This window comes from Dromiciops gliroides, chromosome 4 (assembly GCF_019393635.1).
Source record: "Dromiciops gliroides isolate mDroGli1 chromosome 4, mDroGli1.pri, whole genome shotgun sequence".
Classification (NCBI taxonomy): Eukaryota; Metazoa; Chordata; class Mammalia; order Microbiotheria; family Microbiotheriidae; genus Dromiciops; species Dromiciops gliroides.
Window position 1 is genome coordinate 300,834,812 of NC_057864.1, and position 19,478 is coordinate 300,854,289.

Below are 19,478 nucleotides of genomic sequence, written 5' to 3' on the forward strand. Positions count from 1 at the left end.
GTTCCAAATTCTCTTCCTTCCTCTTCCCCAACCTCTCCCCCTTTAAGAAGGCAAGCAATTGAATATGTTATACATGTGGAGTCATGCAAAACATTTCCATATTAGTCAGGTTATGAAAGAAAACTGACAAAAAATCAGGAAAATTAAAGTTTAAAAAATTTTGCTTCAAACTGTATTCAGACACTATCAGTTCTTTCCCTGGGAATAGATAGCATTTTTCATCATAAGTCCTTCAGAGTTGTCTTGGATCATTGTATTACTGAGAATAGCCAAGTCATTCACAGCTGATCATCTTACAATATTGCTGCTACTTTGTATATGGTACATTTTATTTTGCATCAGCTCACATAAGTCTTTCCAGGTTTTTCTGAGAGCATCCTGCTTATCATTTCTTATAGCACAATAGTGTTTCCTCATAATCACATCCCACAATTTGTTCAGCCATTCCCCAATTTAATGGCATCCCCTCAATTTCAAATTGTCACCAGAAAAGAGCTTCCATAAATATTTTTGTACATACAAGTCCTTTAACTTTTTGTTTTTAATCTCCTTTTGGATACCAAGCTAGTTAAGTTATTGCTAGGTCAAAGAGTATGCATGGTTTAAAGCCCTTTAGCCATAGTTCGAAATTGCTCTACAGAATGAATGAATCAGTTTGTTGAAAAAAGGTCTCATTTTTGCCATATACAACATTTGTCATTTTCCTCTGCTGTCCTATTATCCAATGCAATAGGTATAAGGTAGTACCCTAGAATTATTTTGACTTGCATCTTTCTAATAAATAGTGAGTTAGAGCTTTTTTTCATGTGACTATAGATAGCTTTGATAATTTCATTAAAAAACTGTTCCTATCTTTTGATCATTTATCAATTGGGCAATGGCTCCTATTTTAATAAATTTGACTCAGTTCTCTATATGTTTGAGAAATGAGGCTTTTATCAGACAAACTTGTTTCAAATTTTTTTTCACAGTTACTATTGAAAATTTTATTTCCTTCCATCCTATTCCTCCCCAAAAGCATTTATGCTATCCTCTATCTCCTTTCACCCTGTCCTTCTTCAAAAATGTTTTGCTTCTGACTGCCCTCTCCCCGAATTTGCCCTCCCTTTTATAACACACACACACACACCTTTATCTTCTAACCCTTCCACTTTCCTGTAGCGTAAGACAGATTTCTATACACAATTGAGTGTGTAAGTTATTCAATATTTAAGCAAATTCTGAGAGAGTAAGGTTCATTCACTTTCCTGTACCTCCCTCATCTTCCCCTCCACTGTATAAGTTGTTTCTTGCTTCTTTTGTATGAGATAATTTACCACATTCCACCTCTCCCTTTCCCTTTTTCCCAGTGGATTCCTCTCTTACTCCTTAATTTTTATTTTTTGAGATATCATCCCTTCATATTCAACTCATACATGTGCCCTTTGTCTAAATGTATCCCATTTAGCTGCCCTAATGAGAAAATCCTTATGAGTTATAAGTATCATCTTCCCATATAGGAATATCAACAAGTTAATCTCTTAATATCGCTTATGGGTTTTTTTCCTGTTTACTTATTTATGCTTCTTTTGAGTCTTGTATATGAAAGTCAAATTTTCTATTCAGCTCAGTTCTTTTCATCAAAAATGCGTAACAGTGCTTTCTTTCATTGAATGCCCATTTTTTCCCCCTGAAGGATTATACTCAGTTTTTCTGGGTAGGTAATTCTTGGTTGTAATCCCAGTTCCTTTGCCCTATGGAATGTCATATTCCAAGCCCTCCAGTCCTTTAATGTAGAAGCTGCTAAATGTTGTGTTAAATCTTGTGGCTCCATAATACTTAAATTGTTTCTTTCTGCCTGCTTGCAATATTTACTCCTTGATCTGAGAGCTCTGGAATTTGACTATAATATTTTGGGTAGTTTTCATTTTGGGATCTCTTTCTTTCTTTCTTCCTTTCTTTCTTTCTTTTTTTTTTTTTTTTTTGGTGAGGCAATTGGGGTTAAGTCACTTGCCCAGGGTCACACAGATAATAAGTGTGTGTTAAGTGTCTGAGGCCAGATTTGAATTCAGGTCCTCCTGACTCCAGGGCCAGTGCTCTATCCACTGCACCACCTAGCTGCCCCTTTGGATCTTTTTCAGGAGGTAATCAGTGGATTTTATCAATTTCTATTTTACCTTGCGGTTCTAGAATACCAGGGTAGTTTTCCCTGACATTTTCTTGGAAGATGATGTATAGGCTCTCTTTTTGATCATGGCTTTCAGGTAGTCCAATAATTTTCATATTATCTCTCCTGAATCTATTCTCTAGGTCATTTATTTTCCAATGAGATATTTCACATTGCCTTTGATTTTTTTCATTCTTTTGGTTTTAATTTTTTCTTGATTTCTCATAAAGTCATTAGCTTCTATTTGTTCAAACCTCATTTTTTAAGGAGTTATTTTCTTCATTAAGTTTTTGTACCTCCTTTTCTATTCAACTAATTCAGCTTTTCAATACTTTTTGTACCTCTTTTACCATTTGGCCTGTAAAGAATTGATTGTGATTTGAGGTTTCTATGACTCCATCTTTGCCTAAAATTAGAAACCCCATGCACCCTGACCCTGGCACACACCCATGCACTGTGACCTCACTCCAGGGTGTACCCACGTACCTGCATGGGCCTGATCAAATTGTAATGAGGGCAGCCCCGCCATGACTGGAAGTCAGGTAACCTCCAGTGTCCAGCAGCTGAAGGGGGGCTGGCAGTTGTAGCGTGGCTTGTTAATTCTATCAATCAGGGCTAATGGCCAATTAGCTTGGGCTGTGTGTCTGTCTGCCCTGTTTCCTGGGAGCCCGGGTGTTGCTGGTAAGGAGAAGGAAGGAGTTTCACTATACTGGCTTGGAGCTAGAAAGAGCCAGGATGCAGCCATGTGTTCTGCTGAGCCCTGGACAGTGGTGTGATTCAGGTTATATTGTTTTCCTTCCCCCATTCCTTTTTTTTCCTTTCCCTTAATTCTACTAATCTTACTTGTGGTTTTAAGTTCATTCTTATTAATAAACCCTGTTCTGTTTTTGAAAGAGGCTTTTAATCTCCTTCCTTGCCCAATATTGCAGCGAGCCACCTAACTACCCACTCCCCTATTAGAATTTGGCCTCTACAAGCCTAGTCTGTTTTTTTAATGTGTTATTTTCTTCAGTATTTTTTGTCTCCTTTACAAAGCTGTTGACTTTTTTCCCATGATTTTCTTGTATCACTCTCATTTCTCTTACCATTTTTTTCTTCTACCTCTCTCAGTTTATAATAATTTTATCTAAATTACATGATTGCCAACTGTTTTTGTGTTTTCTAAATTCTATTTGCTAAATGTTGGGGGGCCACGTTGGGTTTTCTAAAATATTGCTACTTATATATTAATTGCTATTTATATAATAATGGCTATTGCAACAATTTAGGCAGTAAGCATTTATTATTAAAGTATATTAAGTGGCAGTTAACACAAGGCAAAAAACTCCCAGTGTCATATTTCTAAAAGAGAGAGCACATGTCCTAACAGCCTACCCTGTCATAAGAGAGGAGCGATCACTAACCAATAGCACGTCCAGACCAAGTGTGTGTTCCAAGATGGCACTGGCCAGAAGCCATGTGTGTTCTGTCCTTTTATGCTCTTTTGATACAGGTGTGTCACTATATACTTATCAAAGCTAATTGGCTAGCATCATTCAATTCCATTGGTTGATGTGACTTGAGGGTGGGTACATATTAAAATGAGCTCTACCATGACCTTGTGGCCTAATGGGAGAAACCCCTTGAGGGGCAGTCTGCTGCTACAGCCTTCATTGGACTGCACTCCACCCTCACCCTAATGCAACAGACCTTTCCTACAGACCTTCTAAGTTGTCTTTGACTGGAAAATTATTTCACCTTATCCTTTTGTGGGTTCTGCTGCCCCAAGAATTGTCTTATGGCATTATTTAAACATATTTGGAGGGGCCTTGGGGAGATCTCAGGCAAGTCACTGCCTATCCTCTGCCATCTTAGCCTAGTTCACTCTTTTTGTTTTGGTTTGGTTTGGTTTGGTTTTTGGCAGGGAAATGAGGGTTAAGTGACTTGCCCATGGTCACACAACTAGTAAGTGTCAAGTGTCTGAGGCCAGATTTGAACTCAGGTGCTCCTGAATCCAGGGCCGGTGCTTATCCACTGCAACACCTAGCTGCCCCTTAGTTCACTCTTATCTAAAGAGCATATTCATACTGTATCTTTTCTGGCATATTCTAATCAGTGTAATCTCTCTAATTTCTACTTTCTATCTGCTTTAATAAGTAGTCTAACTCACTATTCACAGTTTTTATGGTCTATATAACTCATTCATGGTAGGAAACATCAAAGTCTGCAGATATAAACTTGGGCTTGGACTTCTTCTTTAAGGGATAGTGACATCAAAGTTTGAATCTAAAGAATTACTCCCATAGACCAGCATCTTGAGGGTGGGAAGAGGGGCAAAAATAGATAAAATTCTAATTCAGTTCCCTCCTCTTTCAGAGGAAAGAGTGCCCTGTGTCATGTCCCCTTTTCCCTTTTCACCTAAAGGCATGAATCAAAATTCCCTTTAGAGGGATATGGGCAAGATTTATGCTGACATAAAATAAAGGGGTGGCTCCAGACTGGAAATGAAGTAACCCTAACAGAAATTCATGATTAGCTAATCAAAAGGTTTTAATCTGTATCAAAAGCAATAAAGTAAAAAAGAATCTCTAAGAGACAGCATTTCCTAACTAATGACCTTGACACTAGCAAACAAGGAAAGCATTCAAGTCAGTAAGCACAGAAAGGTACAACTTCATGACTTCTATCTATAATTCAATAAATTCCTACTATGTTCCAGGCACTGGGAATAAAAAGACAACAAATGTGTCAACATTTCAAAGTTAAAGCACACTCCTTTTCTTTTTTTTCAGGGCAATGAGGGTTAAGGGACTTGCCCAAGGTCACACAGCTAGTTAAGTATCAAGTGTCTGAGGCTGGATTTGAACTCAGGTCCTCCTGAATCCAAGGCTAGTGCTTTATCCACTGTGCCATCTAGCTGCCCCCACTCCTTTTCTTGTAACAAATAAAAAATTATGGGGAAAAAAAAGATTGCATGTAGTATCAGTAATGATCACTTTTCTGTGTAGCTTTTCCTAACACTTACAAAGGTAAGCATTTTTGTTGGAATTGTTTCCTTTGGAAGGGATGAGTGATTGATTTATAATTCTCTGTGGAACATGGATCTTGGTCAAGGATGGAGGTTGAAATAAAAATGAATTTTAAATTTAATCCAATGAACATAGGGATATTTATATGGTTATCAGAATAATACATAAGATCTAGATATCATAGTGTCCTAAAGTGCTACTCAGCTCCCAGGGGTTGTATTAATGAGCTAGCAGCAAGTTCTCATGCCTGAGCTATTTAGGGACTTATGGCAAATGATACTGAATGGCTGTAGGAACACTCTGGAGAACTCCAGTTCCATCATCCTCAGAGGATGCCCAAAAAGGAGAGTGCTTGTATCCCTAAAAAAATAAAACAAAATGATGCATCCAACTGCCAAGTATTTTAGTATCAGAGGAAATATTCACTGGGTTCTAAGAAATTTGATTCTTTATAGACACTGGATGCTACAGCCAAAGTAGAAAAATATTAAATCATAGCTAAGGAGATATTAAGGCATCCTACCCAGTATACTTGCAGTGAGTCTAGGAAATGGTGGGGTCATACTGGGACCAGGAATTAGAAGAAGGATCTGCAGAATTTTTTGTTACCTTTCCATGTCACAATTGGGTATAAGAATCACCTCCACTTTTGAAAAATTACTCCTCTTCCACATAAACATATCAAATAATATGTGGTGATCTTAAAGCAAAGGATTGAAGAAATAAGTGGATTTCAAGGTATGAACTTCCATTTTTCTCTTATGGAAATTTTGTATATTTATATATAGTGAGTAGGGTAGTGGTGTGATCAGATTTTGCTTTAGGAAAACAGTTTGGCAGCCATGTTAAGAATGGATTATAGTAGGTGCAAACCTGAGATTGGGACCCCAAATTAAGAGTTTATTGAAATAGTCTAGTGATAGGTAAACAGAGCCTGAACTAGGGTGGTAGCTGAATGAAGGAAAGAAGCAAAGAAAATGTGAAATGTGGCAATGGAAAGCATGAGATGTTGAAACTTACTAGCTGTCTGTGGTAGGTGAAAGTGAGGTAACAAGAATTTCAGTAAAGTTCTGAATATGATTGACCAAAAGAATGAGTGCTATCTTACTTCTATTAAGAAACTTCAGAAGCAGAGGGCTCTTTGGTGATGTGGGGGAGGGGGACTGGGGAAAATTAGTAGAGATAATTTCTCTCTTAGATATGCTGAGTTTGAGATCTTTATAAGACTTCCACTTTGAAATAGCCAATAGGCATTTGATGAGGCAACATCGGGATTCAGGAGAGAGACTAGGTCAGGAAATATAGATGTAGGACTGATCATCATAGAGAAGCTAAATAAACCTATGTGAACTGTGATAAGGTCACAAAGAAGATTTATGAAGAGCATAAAAGAAAGCCTATGATAAAACTTTAGCATCTACCCCCAGTTTGTATGTTGTGAGAATGAATCAGCAAGAGAAACTAAGAATGAGTCCTAAAATTGGTAAGAAGAGAACCAAGAGACTGCAGGATCAGAAAAATCCAGAGGGAAAAGACTATATAAAATGAGGTGTCCAGAAGTTTTAAATACTACACAGAGGCTAAGAGTAAGGCTAGAGAAACTGCAATCAGATCAATTAGGAAATTAATTGTAGACTTAGGAAAGGACTATTTCAAGTGGCTGATGAAGTCATGTAGCAGACAATAGAGAAGTTATGGAGTATGAGAATACAGTCAGTGAAATCCAAAAGTTATAAACAGCATTAGTCTATATGTAGTCTGGGAAAGAGAAGAGAGACATGGAAAGTTAATTTGTTGAAAATTGTAAAAAACCATTGAAGATTTTTTTTTAATGGTGAAAATTTAGGTGTGTTTATAAGTAGGTCAGGAAATAATCAAGTGGATAGGAAAAGATAAGAGGGAGAAAAATAATAAAGATAGGATAAATACAAAAGGACCAAGGGAATGTATAGTTTCACCTTTGTCGGGAGACATCTTACCTCACACAATTATCAAGGAGTAAACGAGGAGAGAATCAAGGATGTCAAAGAATTATGAATGAAAAAGAAAGGGAAAAGAAGAATCTTATCAAGAATATTTTCTATTTTCTAAATGAAGCAGGAAATGAAGTCCTAATTTATGAGAGTTGTTGATTTTTTAATAGTATGGTAAATGTAAGAAGAGTAGATAAATTTGGGGAAAGACAAGGTAAAAAATGTAATTTGTTTTTTTTAAAAAATGATTTAGGAGAAGGGGGAAAGGATTGTTTTGCTAAGTTTAGATAATTAAAATTGGCAATGGGCCCTGTTAGTTCATCAGCTCCATTCAGTAGCACCTAAGTAGGATTAAAGGAAGTAAATGCAGAAGTAATCACAAGTTGATTTTAATAGGTGTGATCTGCAATTATTCAAGGAAACAATAGATTCAAGAGGAAACAAAACTGTTAAGTATAAGGTCCCAACTAGGAAAATTGTCAGAGCAAGGTGATTGCCCAGGAAAGTACTGAGGAATGTGAAGAAGACCAGAGGTCCCAAGGAAGACAAAGAACATTATTAGGCTTGAAAATTTTAGTAAAAATACCAAAATTCCAATTGTAAATCCACCTCTTAAAATCAATACTTAAGTTTTTAAAGGCCTTTCTGTTAATAAAATAGAGAATCCCACTTTCCAAACTTTTTTTCTATTTCTGCTTCTGTGTATTTGCTAGCAACATACTTGAAAAACCTCCTTTAAGAACCTAAATATTCCTGCCTGAAGAGATCAAGCCCAATGTTTAAAACCCACCTTACTGAATAAAATATGTATTATGTATGTATGTATATATATATGTGTATGTGTGTGTATGCATGTGGACATATTATGTGTATGTAAATGTGTCATGTGTTTGTGTATATGTATGTCTATATGTGTGAGTATATATGTGTATATATGTATATATACACTTATTTTTCTGTCAGAAGTTAACTCACATCTCACTGAACTCTTTGTTATGCTCTTATGCATTTATCTAATTCTAATTTGTATTATAATTATTTGCAAATCTTTCTTGTCTCCCTAAAAGTCTAGAAGGTACATAAGGCCTACAATTGGGCACTGTTCATCTATATGACTTATATAGGCCTAGAACTGAGATTTACATAGAGAAAACAATTGACAAACTTGTTGAAAAGTATTAGTGAAACATACTTATCAATCATTATTTTATCTTGTGTACAAAGTGCAGGTTTGTTTCTGTATATCTTTAATGAAAGTAGAGGGTCCTTCAGGCTTGCCTTTCTATGCTAACTTATGGGTTTATAAGGATAGATAATAATAACAACTAACAATTATATAGTACTTACCATGTGCTAGGTACTACTCTAAAAGATTTATAATTATCTCATTTGACTTTCACAACAACCCTGGGAGGTAGATGCTATTATTATTCCTGTTTTACAAATAAGGAAACTGAAGGAAGCAGAAGTTAAATGATTTGTCTAGGTCCCCACAGCTAGTGTCTTAGCCAGGATTTAAACTCATGTCTAACTACAGGTCTGGCACTCTATCCACTGCTCCATCTAGCTGTCTGGAGATAGGTAGGCACTTTAACTCAAACAAGATGAATCAGATTCCAGAGGGGCAGTCATTATCCATTCTGCCTTCATCATACAAAGAGAGTGGAACCAACTCACCACAGACAGAGGTGGTTTGGGAGTTAATTCTCCAGTTGACAATGCATTTGCATTTCAAGATGGCTATTCTGGGTTACTGTAGACATAATTTTGACTAAGGGAGAATATAAAATTGAAATGGCCCAGATGGGTGTCAAATCCATAATATTGCCTTCATTTGCATGACAATTCTATTGTTCTAGGCTAATGAAGCTGTCAGTTTGACAGTGTCTTGGTTGGGTTACCCATCCTGGAAAGTCAACATAATTATTAGAGGAGTGATCTGTATCACTAACATTCTCAAAGATTGGAAAGAAAGTCATTTGTTCATGAAGAGAAAATTCAAGTTTGCCTCAATACAGGAACCTGGAGTAGCTTTCAACTCAGTCTTAGAAACAGCATTGTGGGATTAAGAACCACATTCTGACAATTCTTGGATGACCACTAGGAAGTCAACTAACTTGCCTGAGATGTGGAATATTATGTTCCAAATGGTAATATGCTACTTGACCTATCTCACAGGATTCTTGTGATAAACCCTTAACATTCATATACTTCAGAGATATATTGCTATTATCATCTTTTTCAAGCTGTACATACTGTTCCCAGAAATACGGATCATTTACAAGGTAGAAAAGCCCTTTAAAATCATCTAGTTCAGGCATTCTTTCCCTGTCTTGCATCCTGAGCCATTTCTGGTAAAATCTACCACTCCCTCCTCAGAATAGCATATTTAAATGTATAAATTAAGATACATAGATTTCAAAAGAAATCATCCATGGGGAGATACAGTTATCAATATCTATATTATATATATGTATATATATGTGTGTATATATATATTTTTTTTTTCCTGAACCTAAGGTTAAGACTCTCAGATATAGTTCCACCTCCTCATTTAGCAAATGACCAAATCAAAACAGAGGGACTATGATTTGCACAAGGTCAGCGAATAAGCCTGAACCAAAGTCTCTTGACACCCAGCACACTAAGTGTTCACATCATTTGATTACTGCTTCTTTTCTCTGTACAGACAGTCAAGAGAACTCCCAAAACATGGCCAACTTCACCATGGTGACAGGATTCCTCCTTATGACCTTTTCCAACACCTGGCAGCTGCAGGTTTTACATGCCATGCTATTCTTGCTGATCTACCTGGTGGCTGTAATAGGGAACCTGCTCATTTTCACCACCATATCTCTAGATGAGCACCTCCACTCCCCCATGTACTTCTTCCTGAAAAATCTGTCCTTTTTAGATCTTTGCTTTATTTCTACCACACTCCCTAAATCTATCACAAACTCCCTGAGCTGTAGCCGTTCCATTTCTTTCATGGGGTGTGTATTACAGTTCTTTTTAGTAATTTTCTTTGCAGCATCTGAGCTTTTTCTCCTCACAGTGATGTCCTATGACCGCTATGTGGCCATCTGCCAGCCCCTACACTATGAAGTCATCATGACCAGAAGGGCTTGTGTGAAGATGGCAACTGTTTCCTGGCTCAGTGGAGGTTTGTTTGGGACTCTCTACTCAACTAATACATTCACTTTGCCTTTCTGTAACTCCAAGGAAATTCATCAGTTCTTCTGTGATTTCCCTTCATTACTTAGGCTCTCCTGCTCCAGTATACATATTGGACTAGATGTGACTTTGGCTCTTGGGGTTGTTTCAGGGATTTTCTGCTTTATTTCCATAGCTATATCTTATGGTCCCATATTCTCAACTGTGCTAAAGATTCCAACCACAGAGGGTCAGTCAAAAGCTTTCTCCACTTGCCTGCCCCACCTTATTGTTCTCATGATTTTTATTACAACCTCAGTCATAGTTTACCTAAAGCCACCTCAAAAGCAACCTGATTCAATTCTGGATTTATTATTGTCTATATTCTATACAGTAGTTCCCCCAACCATGAATCCTATCATTTATAGCCTCAGGAACAAGGACATCAAGATTTCTCTGAGGAAGCTACTAGCCTGGAAACACTTCTCATAAGGATTAACACTAAGGTCTTTTCCATGACCATATATATGACTACTTTATTTAAAAAAGAAAGAAAAGGAAATTAGTTGTACCTTTCTGTGCTTACTGACTTGAATGCTTTGCATGTTTGCCAATGTCAAGGTCATTAGTTAGGAAATCTGTCTCTTAGAGATTGTTAAGAAATTATTTTCAGACTATCTACACTCTATAGATAAGTTATTTTGACTATTACAAATTCCTAAATTAACTATAAAAGACATATGAAAAAAGATGCTATCTGCATCCAGAGAAAGAACTGATCAATGGAAGTATGTGTAGAATAATTATATATATATATATATACACATACATATACACACACACATGATATTATGTATGTAATATATGGTATATATCATTGCTATATATACAATATTATATATTTGTATCTAATGGTGGCCATCTCTAGGGCAGGGGAGGAGTGAGCAAAGGAAAAAAAAAGAAGTCTATATTATAACTCGGTTGTATATGTAAAAGGAGTAACAAGTTGTACAATTTTGAGTTGTCTTAAGGGACCTCCTCTCCAGAACTTTAGGCTCAAAAATAAAATTCTCATCAACACAAAAATAAACAACAAATCAAAAATAAATAAATAAATAAAGTAATGTGGTCAATATGGAAATCTGTTTGGCATGATTTCACATATATAATTTATATATTGTTTGTCTTCTCAGTGGGTGAGGTAGGGATAGAAGAGAGAGAGCAGAACTAAAAATTTAAAAATAAAAAATTTTAAATAATTTTTGGGTGGGGCAATGAGGGTTAAGTGATTTGCCCAGGGTCACACAACTAGTAAGTGTCAAGTGTCTGAAGCTGGATTTGAACTCAGGTCTTCCTGAATCCAGAGCCGGTGCTTTATCCACTGCACCATCTAGCTGCCCCTAAATATTTTGGGGGGCGGGGCAATTGGGATTAAGTGACTTACCCAGGGTCACACAGCTAGTAAGTGTTTAAGTATCTGAGGCAGGATCTGAACTCAGGTCCTCCTGAATCCAGGGCCAGTGTTCTATCCACTGCACCACTTAGCTGCCCCTAAATAATTTTTTTAAAAAAGAAAAAGGTTTATTGCAAATATCTGAATTTCTAATTAGCACAGTACCTAGAACATGCTGAGTATTTAATAAATGCTTTAGCTATGTATTTAATAATTCACAGTAAAGCTCTTCCAGTGACACTTCAACATGAAATTCAGTATAGAAAGCCAACCATGTAATAATTTGCACCAAAGCCATCCATTTTTAAAATATCATTGCTAGAATCCCAATGAAGTCATGAATTTTTTTTATTGCAACAAATTTAGGAAGTAAGAGAGACTTTTTATTTCTTTATTTTACTTTTTCTTTTCACTGGCCCAACTAGGAGGAAAGAATGAAAAGTAGATTGAATTAATGTTCCAACTGGGCCCAAATAGCAGATACTGTGGAAGTTTCCTAATGAAAACCTCCCACTTCATTTCAAACTTACTCCAATCTTATTGGGGGCTGCTTTTTTCTTCTCTCTGAACAACTTTAATCACATATAGATAAAAAGATGAAACAAGAAAACTTTCACCAGCACTCACTCATTCCTACATGGAAAAAAACTAAAATAATGAGTTAAATTATTTTCTCTTGGATCCATTCCAAGTCTTTACCCTTTCTGTCCTCATTGGGAAAGGAAAAAGAACTGTTATTTGTTCTGAATTCCTCTAAGCATCCCAATATAGCTCTGATAAGCTGTTAGAACTAAATTGAAAATTCAACTTTTACTATCACAGAATGTTAAATGATTTCAAATGGACATCATATACAGACACACACATATGTATGTATGTATGTATGTATGCATTACACTAAAATTTCCCTTATCAACATTTGAGCCCTGATGTTTTATTTGTGCTTGTTTTTTTTAATTAAAACAAAATGGGTATTTATTTTCTTTTTGTTGTCCCTCACTTAAAACTTTCATCTAATTTAATTGCAATGTTTTATTTAGGTAAAAGAATTGTTCCTAAGGAAAGCATTTAATTGGACCATATCTGGTATGCTAATTTTTTTTAAGTGAGGCAACTTGGGTTAAGTGACTTGCCCAGGGTCACACAGCTAGTAAGTGTTAAGTGTCTGAGGCCGTATTTGAACTCAGGTCCTCCTGAATCCAGGGCTGTTGCTCTATCCACTGTGCCACCTCGCTACCCCCTGGTATGCTAATTTAAACCATATAAGCTTGGGAAGCATAGTGTATGTCAAAATAATATTCAGGTATCACTTTTGCTGGGGCAGGCAAAACTTTTGAACCTAGAGCTTCCTTAACTCAATTTCTACAGGCTTTTTAATGTATTCAAGGAAGGAAAAGAGAGTAAGAAGCCCTTTATTTGCCTGAGTATATTCTCTGGGACAGTTTGACGCGGTATTCAGTACTTCCTAGGAAGAGAAACAATTGAACTGGGCTTCCTCTCATTTCCCTGGAAGAAACTAAGTTTTAGACTAGGTTTCTATCCCTTGGAATAAAGAAGTGGGAAAAAGAAAAAGTTCCCATTTGTTGGGTCTTGAAGGTCTACCCATACCTCTTACATTCATATACATGAGTGAACTCACAGGTTATTTGATGCAGCTGATACTGACTGAGTCTCATTTCTAAGCAATAGTTCAGGGATTAAAAAGGAAAGTATTCCAAAAATAACAATTTGGGCAAATAGGACACATACACTGATAGAAATAACTCATTCCACACAAAGAATTTTTAAGAATAACAGAAATAAAAATAATTCACTCCATCAGTCTCTAGCTTGACATTGTTTTTGTAATAGTTTATTTGAAGCAACATATCCACTGACCCCACGTTTTCCTTACCTGATCTAACAGAATCAGCAGAACATTATTGGCTGGCATCGTGTAAGTGAGAAATAGGCAAGCATAAACACACCTTATTAGAGATTTCCAATGTTCTCTTATCTCTTCAAGTGATATATTAGGAATTCAGTGGGTAATGATTTGTTCCATCACTGGCTTCTGCTTAGAAATGGAAAGAGCAGAAAGGACCTGAGATCATATTTGGTAAGGGGAATTTTAGAGTTAAGGACTTTGAAGAAGGAACAGTTTTCAATGATGATGATGATGATGTATATATTTTGAACAACACCCTAGTGAATTGGTGAAAGAAGACATGGATTAATAGTAGTTGATTAGCTTAAGAAACTGTGAGGTGAGAATTACTCCAAAAAACTGCAAACAAAGCCATAAAACAACCACTGGAGCAGCAGAACCCACAAAAAGATTGGCTGATATTATTTTCCCGCCAAAGGCAGCTTAGAAACTCAATAAGAGTTGGGAGTGGAATCTAACCCTGAGATTGTGCCAACACAGACTCAGCCCCAAGGAGGCTGTGCCAAAGAAACTTACCCCCAGGCCTCCAAATCAGTTGCAACGCTGGCTTCTTCTGGAACTAAGCTTAAGGTAGAGGGCTGAAATGCTGGCAGTGGTGTGGGGGGAGGGAGGGAATACAGGGGTGTCTGGAGGACCTAAGGAGGAATTGGGTAGTCCTACCCCAGTGGGAAACCAGGAAGAAATCTTGAGCAGCAGAGGCCCAGTTGGGGGAGGAGTGCAGGCTTATTGGAGTTAAGAACCAAAAAACAAAAAGTTTTGCTGCCTGGTTAATTACCAAGTGGGCTTGAGGTTATCTACAGACTGGAGAACAGACCAGGCAAGTAAAGAAACTGCCCTTCCTTAAATGAAACACCTGGGATCCTCTGAAGCTTGGGACAGTGTAGCTTGCAAGTAGGGTCCCACTGTAAAAAGGAGTTAAAAGTCAAGTAAAAGATGGGCAAGATGAGCAAGCAGAGAAAGTTTCAAACCATAGAAAGTTTCTTTAGCAACAAGGAAGATCACGGTGCACCCTCAGAGGAGAGAAGCAACATGAGGGTTCTTACATCCAAAGCTTCCAAGAAAAATATAATTGGTCTCAGGCCATAGAGGCACTTAAAAGGGTCTTTGAAGACAAAGTAAAAGAGTAGAGGAAAAAATGGAAAGAGAAATGAGAGCTATGCAGGAGAATCTTGAGAAAAAGGTTAACAGCTTGAAAAGCCAAATGGAAAAGGAGATACAAAGGCTCTCTGAAGAAAATAATTGCTAAGAATTAGGATTTAACAAATGGAAGCTAGCCACTTTATGAGAAACCAAGACGCAATAAAGCAAATCCAAATGAGTAAAAAAAAATAGAGGGCAATGAAACATCTTCTTGGGAAAACGGCTAACCTGGAAAATAGATCCAGGAGAGATAATTTGAAAATCATTGGAATACCTGAGAACCATGACCAAAACAAGAGCTTAGACATTATCTTCCAAGAAATTGTCAGGAAAAACTGCCCTGATATTCCAGAAGTAGAAGTTAAAATAGAAATTGAAAGAATCCCAGGAGGACCTGAGTTCAAATCCAGCCTCAGACACTTGACACTTACTAGCTGTGTGACCCTGGGCAAGTCACTTAACCCTTATTGCCTCACCAAAAAAAAAAAAAGAAAAGAAATTGAAGGAATATAACCATCACCTCCTGAAAGAGATCCCAAAAGGAAAACTTGTAGGAATATTATAGCCAAATTCTAGAGCTCCCAGGTCAAGGAGAAGATATTAAAATCAAACAGAAAGAAACAATTCCAATACAGTGGAGGTATAGTAAGGATAAAACAAGATCTAGCAGCATCTAAATTAAAGGAATGGAGGGCATGGAATATGATATTCCAGAGGGCAAAGGAATTGGGATTACTACCAAAAATCACTTTCCCAGCAAAACTGAGTATAATCTTTGAGGGGAAAAAAGGACTTCAATGAAAAAGAGGACTTTCAGGTATTTGTGATGAAAAGAGCTGAACTGAATAGAAAGCTTAACTTTCAAATGCAAGACTCTAGAGAAGCATAAAAAGGTAAACAGGAAAAAGAAATCATGAGAGATGTTAAAAGGTTAAGCTGTTTACATTCCTACATGGGAAGATGATGTGTCTAAATCATAAAAGCTTTCTGAGTATTTGGGTAGATGATAGGAATCCTATTGCCTCATGGATCAAAAATGTAAATTCCTCTATTTTGCTTTGGAAGCACTTCATGAAAGAAGTGCCCCAAAGAATCTTTAAAGATACTTTGGATGTTATTAATCTTCTAATATTTGGTGATACAGAAGAACTATATTGAACTCTATTCCTTAAACACAATACTACATCCCCTGTCTTTGTCTTTGTACTGGCCATTCCACATGTCTTGAATGCACTTTTTCCATATCTGTGTCTCACAGAGTACTTTCTCTTTCTTTTAGATGACCTAAAGTACCATCTTTTGAATAAAGGTTTTCCTGATCCCTATAGCTAGCACCCCCATCACGAAGCACCTTTTATTTAACCACTTTGTGTACAATTGTATTTATTTCCTTTATGTTTATGCTGTTCAAGAATTTGAAGAATTTCTCAAGTCAAATGGATAGATGAGAAAAGACTGAAACAGGCTCTGTGGTGCATTTAAAGCTTAGTCAAACATTGAAGATGCCTAGGTCATCCCCTGCATCCCATGCTATCACCAGTCATCTTGACTTTTGTCCTGCCACTGGACCTCAATGAGTCTAGAAGAGAGAGTGAAGCTTATGACTTTGTGCAACTCTGTTTCACTTAAATCTAATTCACATGGAAGTCAAGACATCACCAGAGATGCCATTGGTCCTCTTTGAAAACAAAGGATAAACAACAATAATACACTTTTACACATATTTTGTCTCTCCCTCATCTTCCTTGTGAGTAGATTACCATTCTATACATGTAGCCCTAGAGTATAGCACAGTGTCCAGTGCATAATGTCCATAACTATTCATCAATTGATTAATTGTTTTTATCATTTCTATTGCTTTCCAATCTATCCTGAATTTTACTTATCTGCTTTGTGGATTACACTTACATTGGTTCCTTCTTTATCCTCTGTGAACATCATGGACTTGAAGCTTCTGAAGAATATGGCTTGAGTTGCCTATTCTATCTAATTTCCAATTTGTTGCCTTTGTAGTTCTTATATAGGACAGAGAAAAGATGCCCATTACCACTGTTCTTGTTTACCAATGTACAAGAATCTCTAGTTACACCAATACGAAAAGCAAAATAATTATTAGACTCTATCCATGAGACTCCTCAGACCAAAACTATTTCCCTGGCCATGACTCCCCTATATGTTTTCTCTATCTCTTTTAGAATATAAACTCCTTAAGGATAGAAACTTGGTCACTTTTGCATTTAAATGCACAGTGCAGAGAACAGTGCCTGGAACAGAGAAAATGCTAAAAAATCATTTTTAAAAAACTGATTGATTTATCCATTCATTCATGGTATGAGGTCTTTTAAGGGGCTAAAATTCTAGCTAGTCTGTCTAAAATATCTAATGAGTGGTTGCAAATACATTATAAGCTTTAGCAAGAGTTAGACTTTTAAGCATTTATTAAGGAGAATAAGAATTTGGTGAAAAGAGAGAAAGAGGCCTAGATTCATCTATCTTGGGAAGCCTGCATTTCTTCCCCACTCTCCATGAGAGTCCTGACAAAAAAAAAGAGCAAGAGAGTGAGCCTCTTCCATTTTTCCTCCTACAAGCCTCCTGTGAAACTGCAAACATCCCATACACACACACATACACACACACACACACACACACACACACACACACACACACACACACAGAGCTCCATGCTAATTGGCTAGTAGCTTTAATAGACAGTACCCATGAGCAAATGAAAAAATAGAAGAAAATGTGAAATACCTCATTGGAAAAACAAGTGACATGGAAAATAGATCCAGGAGAGATAATTTGAGAATGATTGGACTATCTGAAAGCCATGATCAGAAAAAGAGTCTAGACACCATATTCCAGGAAATTATCAAGGAGAACTGCCCTGATATTACAGAATCAAAGGATAAATTTGTCATTCAAAGAACCCACTGATCACTTCCTGAAAGAGACCCCAAAAGAAAAACTCCAAGGAATATTGTAGCCAAATTCCAGAATGAAGGAGAAAATACTCCAAGCAGCCAAAAAGAAGCAATTTAAATAACATGGAGCCACAGTCAGGATTGCACAGGACCTGGCACCTTAAACATTAAAGGATTGGAAGGCTTGGAATATGATATTCCAGAAGGCAAAGGAGCTTGGATTGCAACCAAAAATCAACTACCCAACAAAACTGATCATTCTTTTTCAGGAAAAAAGATGGACATTCAATAAAGTAGGGGACTTTCAAGGTTTCCTAAGGAAAAGAACAGAACTGAATAGAAAATTTGATCTTAATATATAAGACTCAAGAGAAGTTTAAAAAGGTAAATGGGAAAAATAGTTATTCAATAATGATGAACTGTTTACATCGCTACATGGGAAAATAATACTTATAACTCTTGAGAACTATATATCTATTTGGGCAGACAGAAGGAATATACACAGAGGGTATAAATATAAATTGTCTTTGATGTGATGATATAAGGAAAATTAAGGGGTAAAACAGTAGTATTGGGGAGAAGAGGAAAGGGGAAGTGGAATGGGGTTATTTACATTATATGAAGAAGCACAAAAAAACCTATTATCATAGAGGGAAAGAAGGGAAGGGTGAGCATGGTTTCAATCTTACTCTCAGATTTGGTTCAAAGAGGGAATAACATGTACGTTCATTTGGATAAAGAAATTTAGCTTATTCTTTAGGGAAGTAAAAGGGTAAGGGCCAAAGGGGGAGCACTGATAAAAGGGAGGGCAGATTGGGAATGCAGGGGTAAGAAGCAAAATGTTGGTGAGATGGAATAGAGTGAAAGAAGGGGGGGAAGTACAAGGGGGTAAATAGAATGGAGGTAAATAGACAGTTAGCAATAATAACTGTGAATGGGATGAATTCTGCCATAAAACAGAAGCAAATTGTAGAGTGGATTAAAAATCAGAATCCTGCAATATGCTGTTTACAAGAAATACATCTGAAGCAGAGAGATACACACAGAGCAAAGGTAAAAGGTTGGAGCAGAATATATTATGCTTCAGCTGAAGTCAAAAAAGTAGGGGTAACAATCCTTATCTCCAACAAAACAAAGGCAAAAATAGATCTAATTAAAACAGATAAGGAAGGAAACTACATCTTGATAAAAGGTACTATAGAAAATGAAGTAATATCAATACTAAACATGTATGCACCAAGTGGTGTAGCATCCAGATTCTTAGAGGAGAAGTTAAATGAGTTTACAAGAGGAAATAGACAGCAAAACTATACTAGTGGGTGATCTGAATCTTCCCATCTCAGAATTAGATAAATCTAACCACAAAATAAATAAGAAAGAAGTTAAAGAGGTGAATAGAATGTTAGAAAATTTAGTTATGATAGATGTCTGGAGAAAATTGAATAGTAATAGAAAGGAATATACCATTTTCTTGGCAGTACACGGCACATATTCAAAAATTGACCAGTATTAGGGCACAAAAACCTCATAGCCAAGTGTAGAAAGGCAGAAATCATAAATGCATCATTCTCAGATCATGATGCAATAAAAATTACATGTAATAAATAGCCATGGAAAGGTAGACTGAAAATTAATTAGACACTAAATAATCTGATCCTAAAGAATGAGGGGGTCAAACAACAAATCATAGAAACAATCATTAACTTCATCCAAGAGAATGACAATGGGGGCAACTAGGTGGCACAGTGGATAGA

General features: G+C 36.6%; 1 protein-coding gene across 1 annotated transcript; it reads left to right on the forward strand.

Moving 5' to 3' along the window:
• The first annotated feature begins 9,839 nt into the window (after positions 1-9,839).
• On the forward strand, positions 9,840-10,772 carry LOC122752671 (olfactory receptor 14A2-like). Its single transcript, XM_043999549.1, has one exon. It carries the CDS (start codon positions 9,840-9,842, stop codon positions 10,770-10,772), a length of 933 nt encoding a protein of 310 aa, XP_043855484.1.
• Positions 10,773-19,478: the final 8,706 nt, after the last annotated feature.

Bases quoted from the DNA above. Each gene is read 5' to 3' on its own strand.
- LOC122752671 (XM_043999549.1), top strand. From the start codon at position 9,840: ATGGCCAACTTCACCATGGTGACAGGATTCCTCCTTATGACCTTTTCC.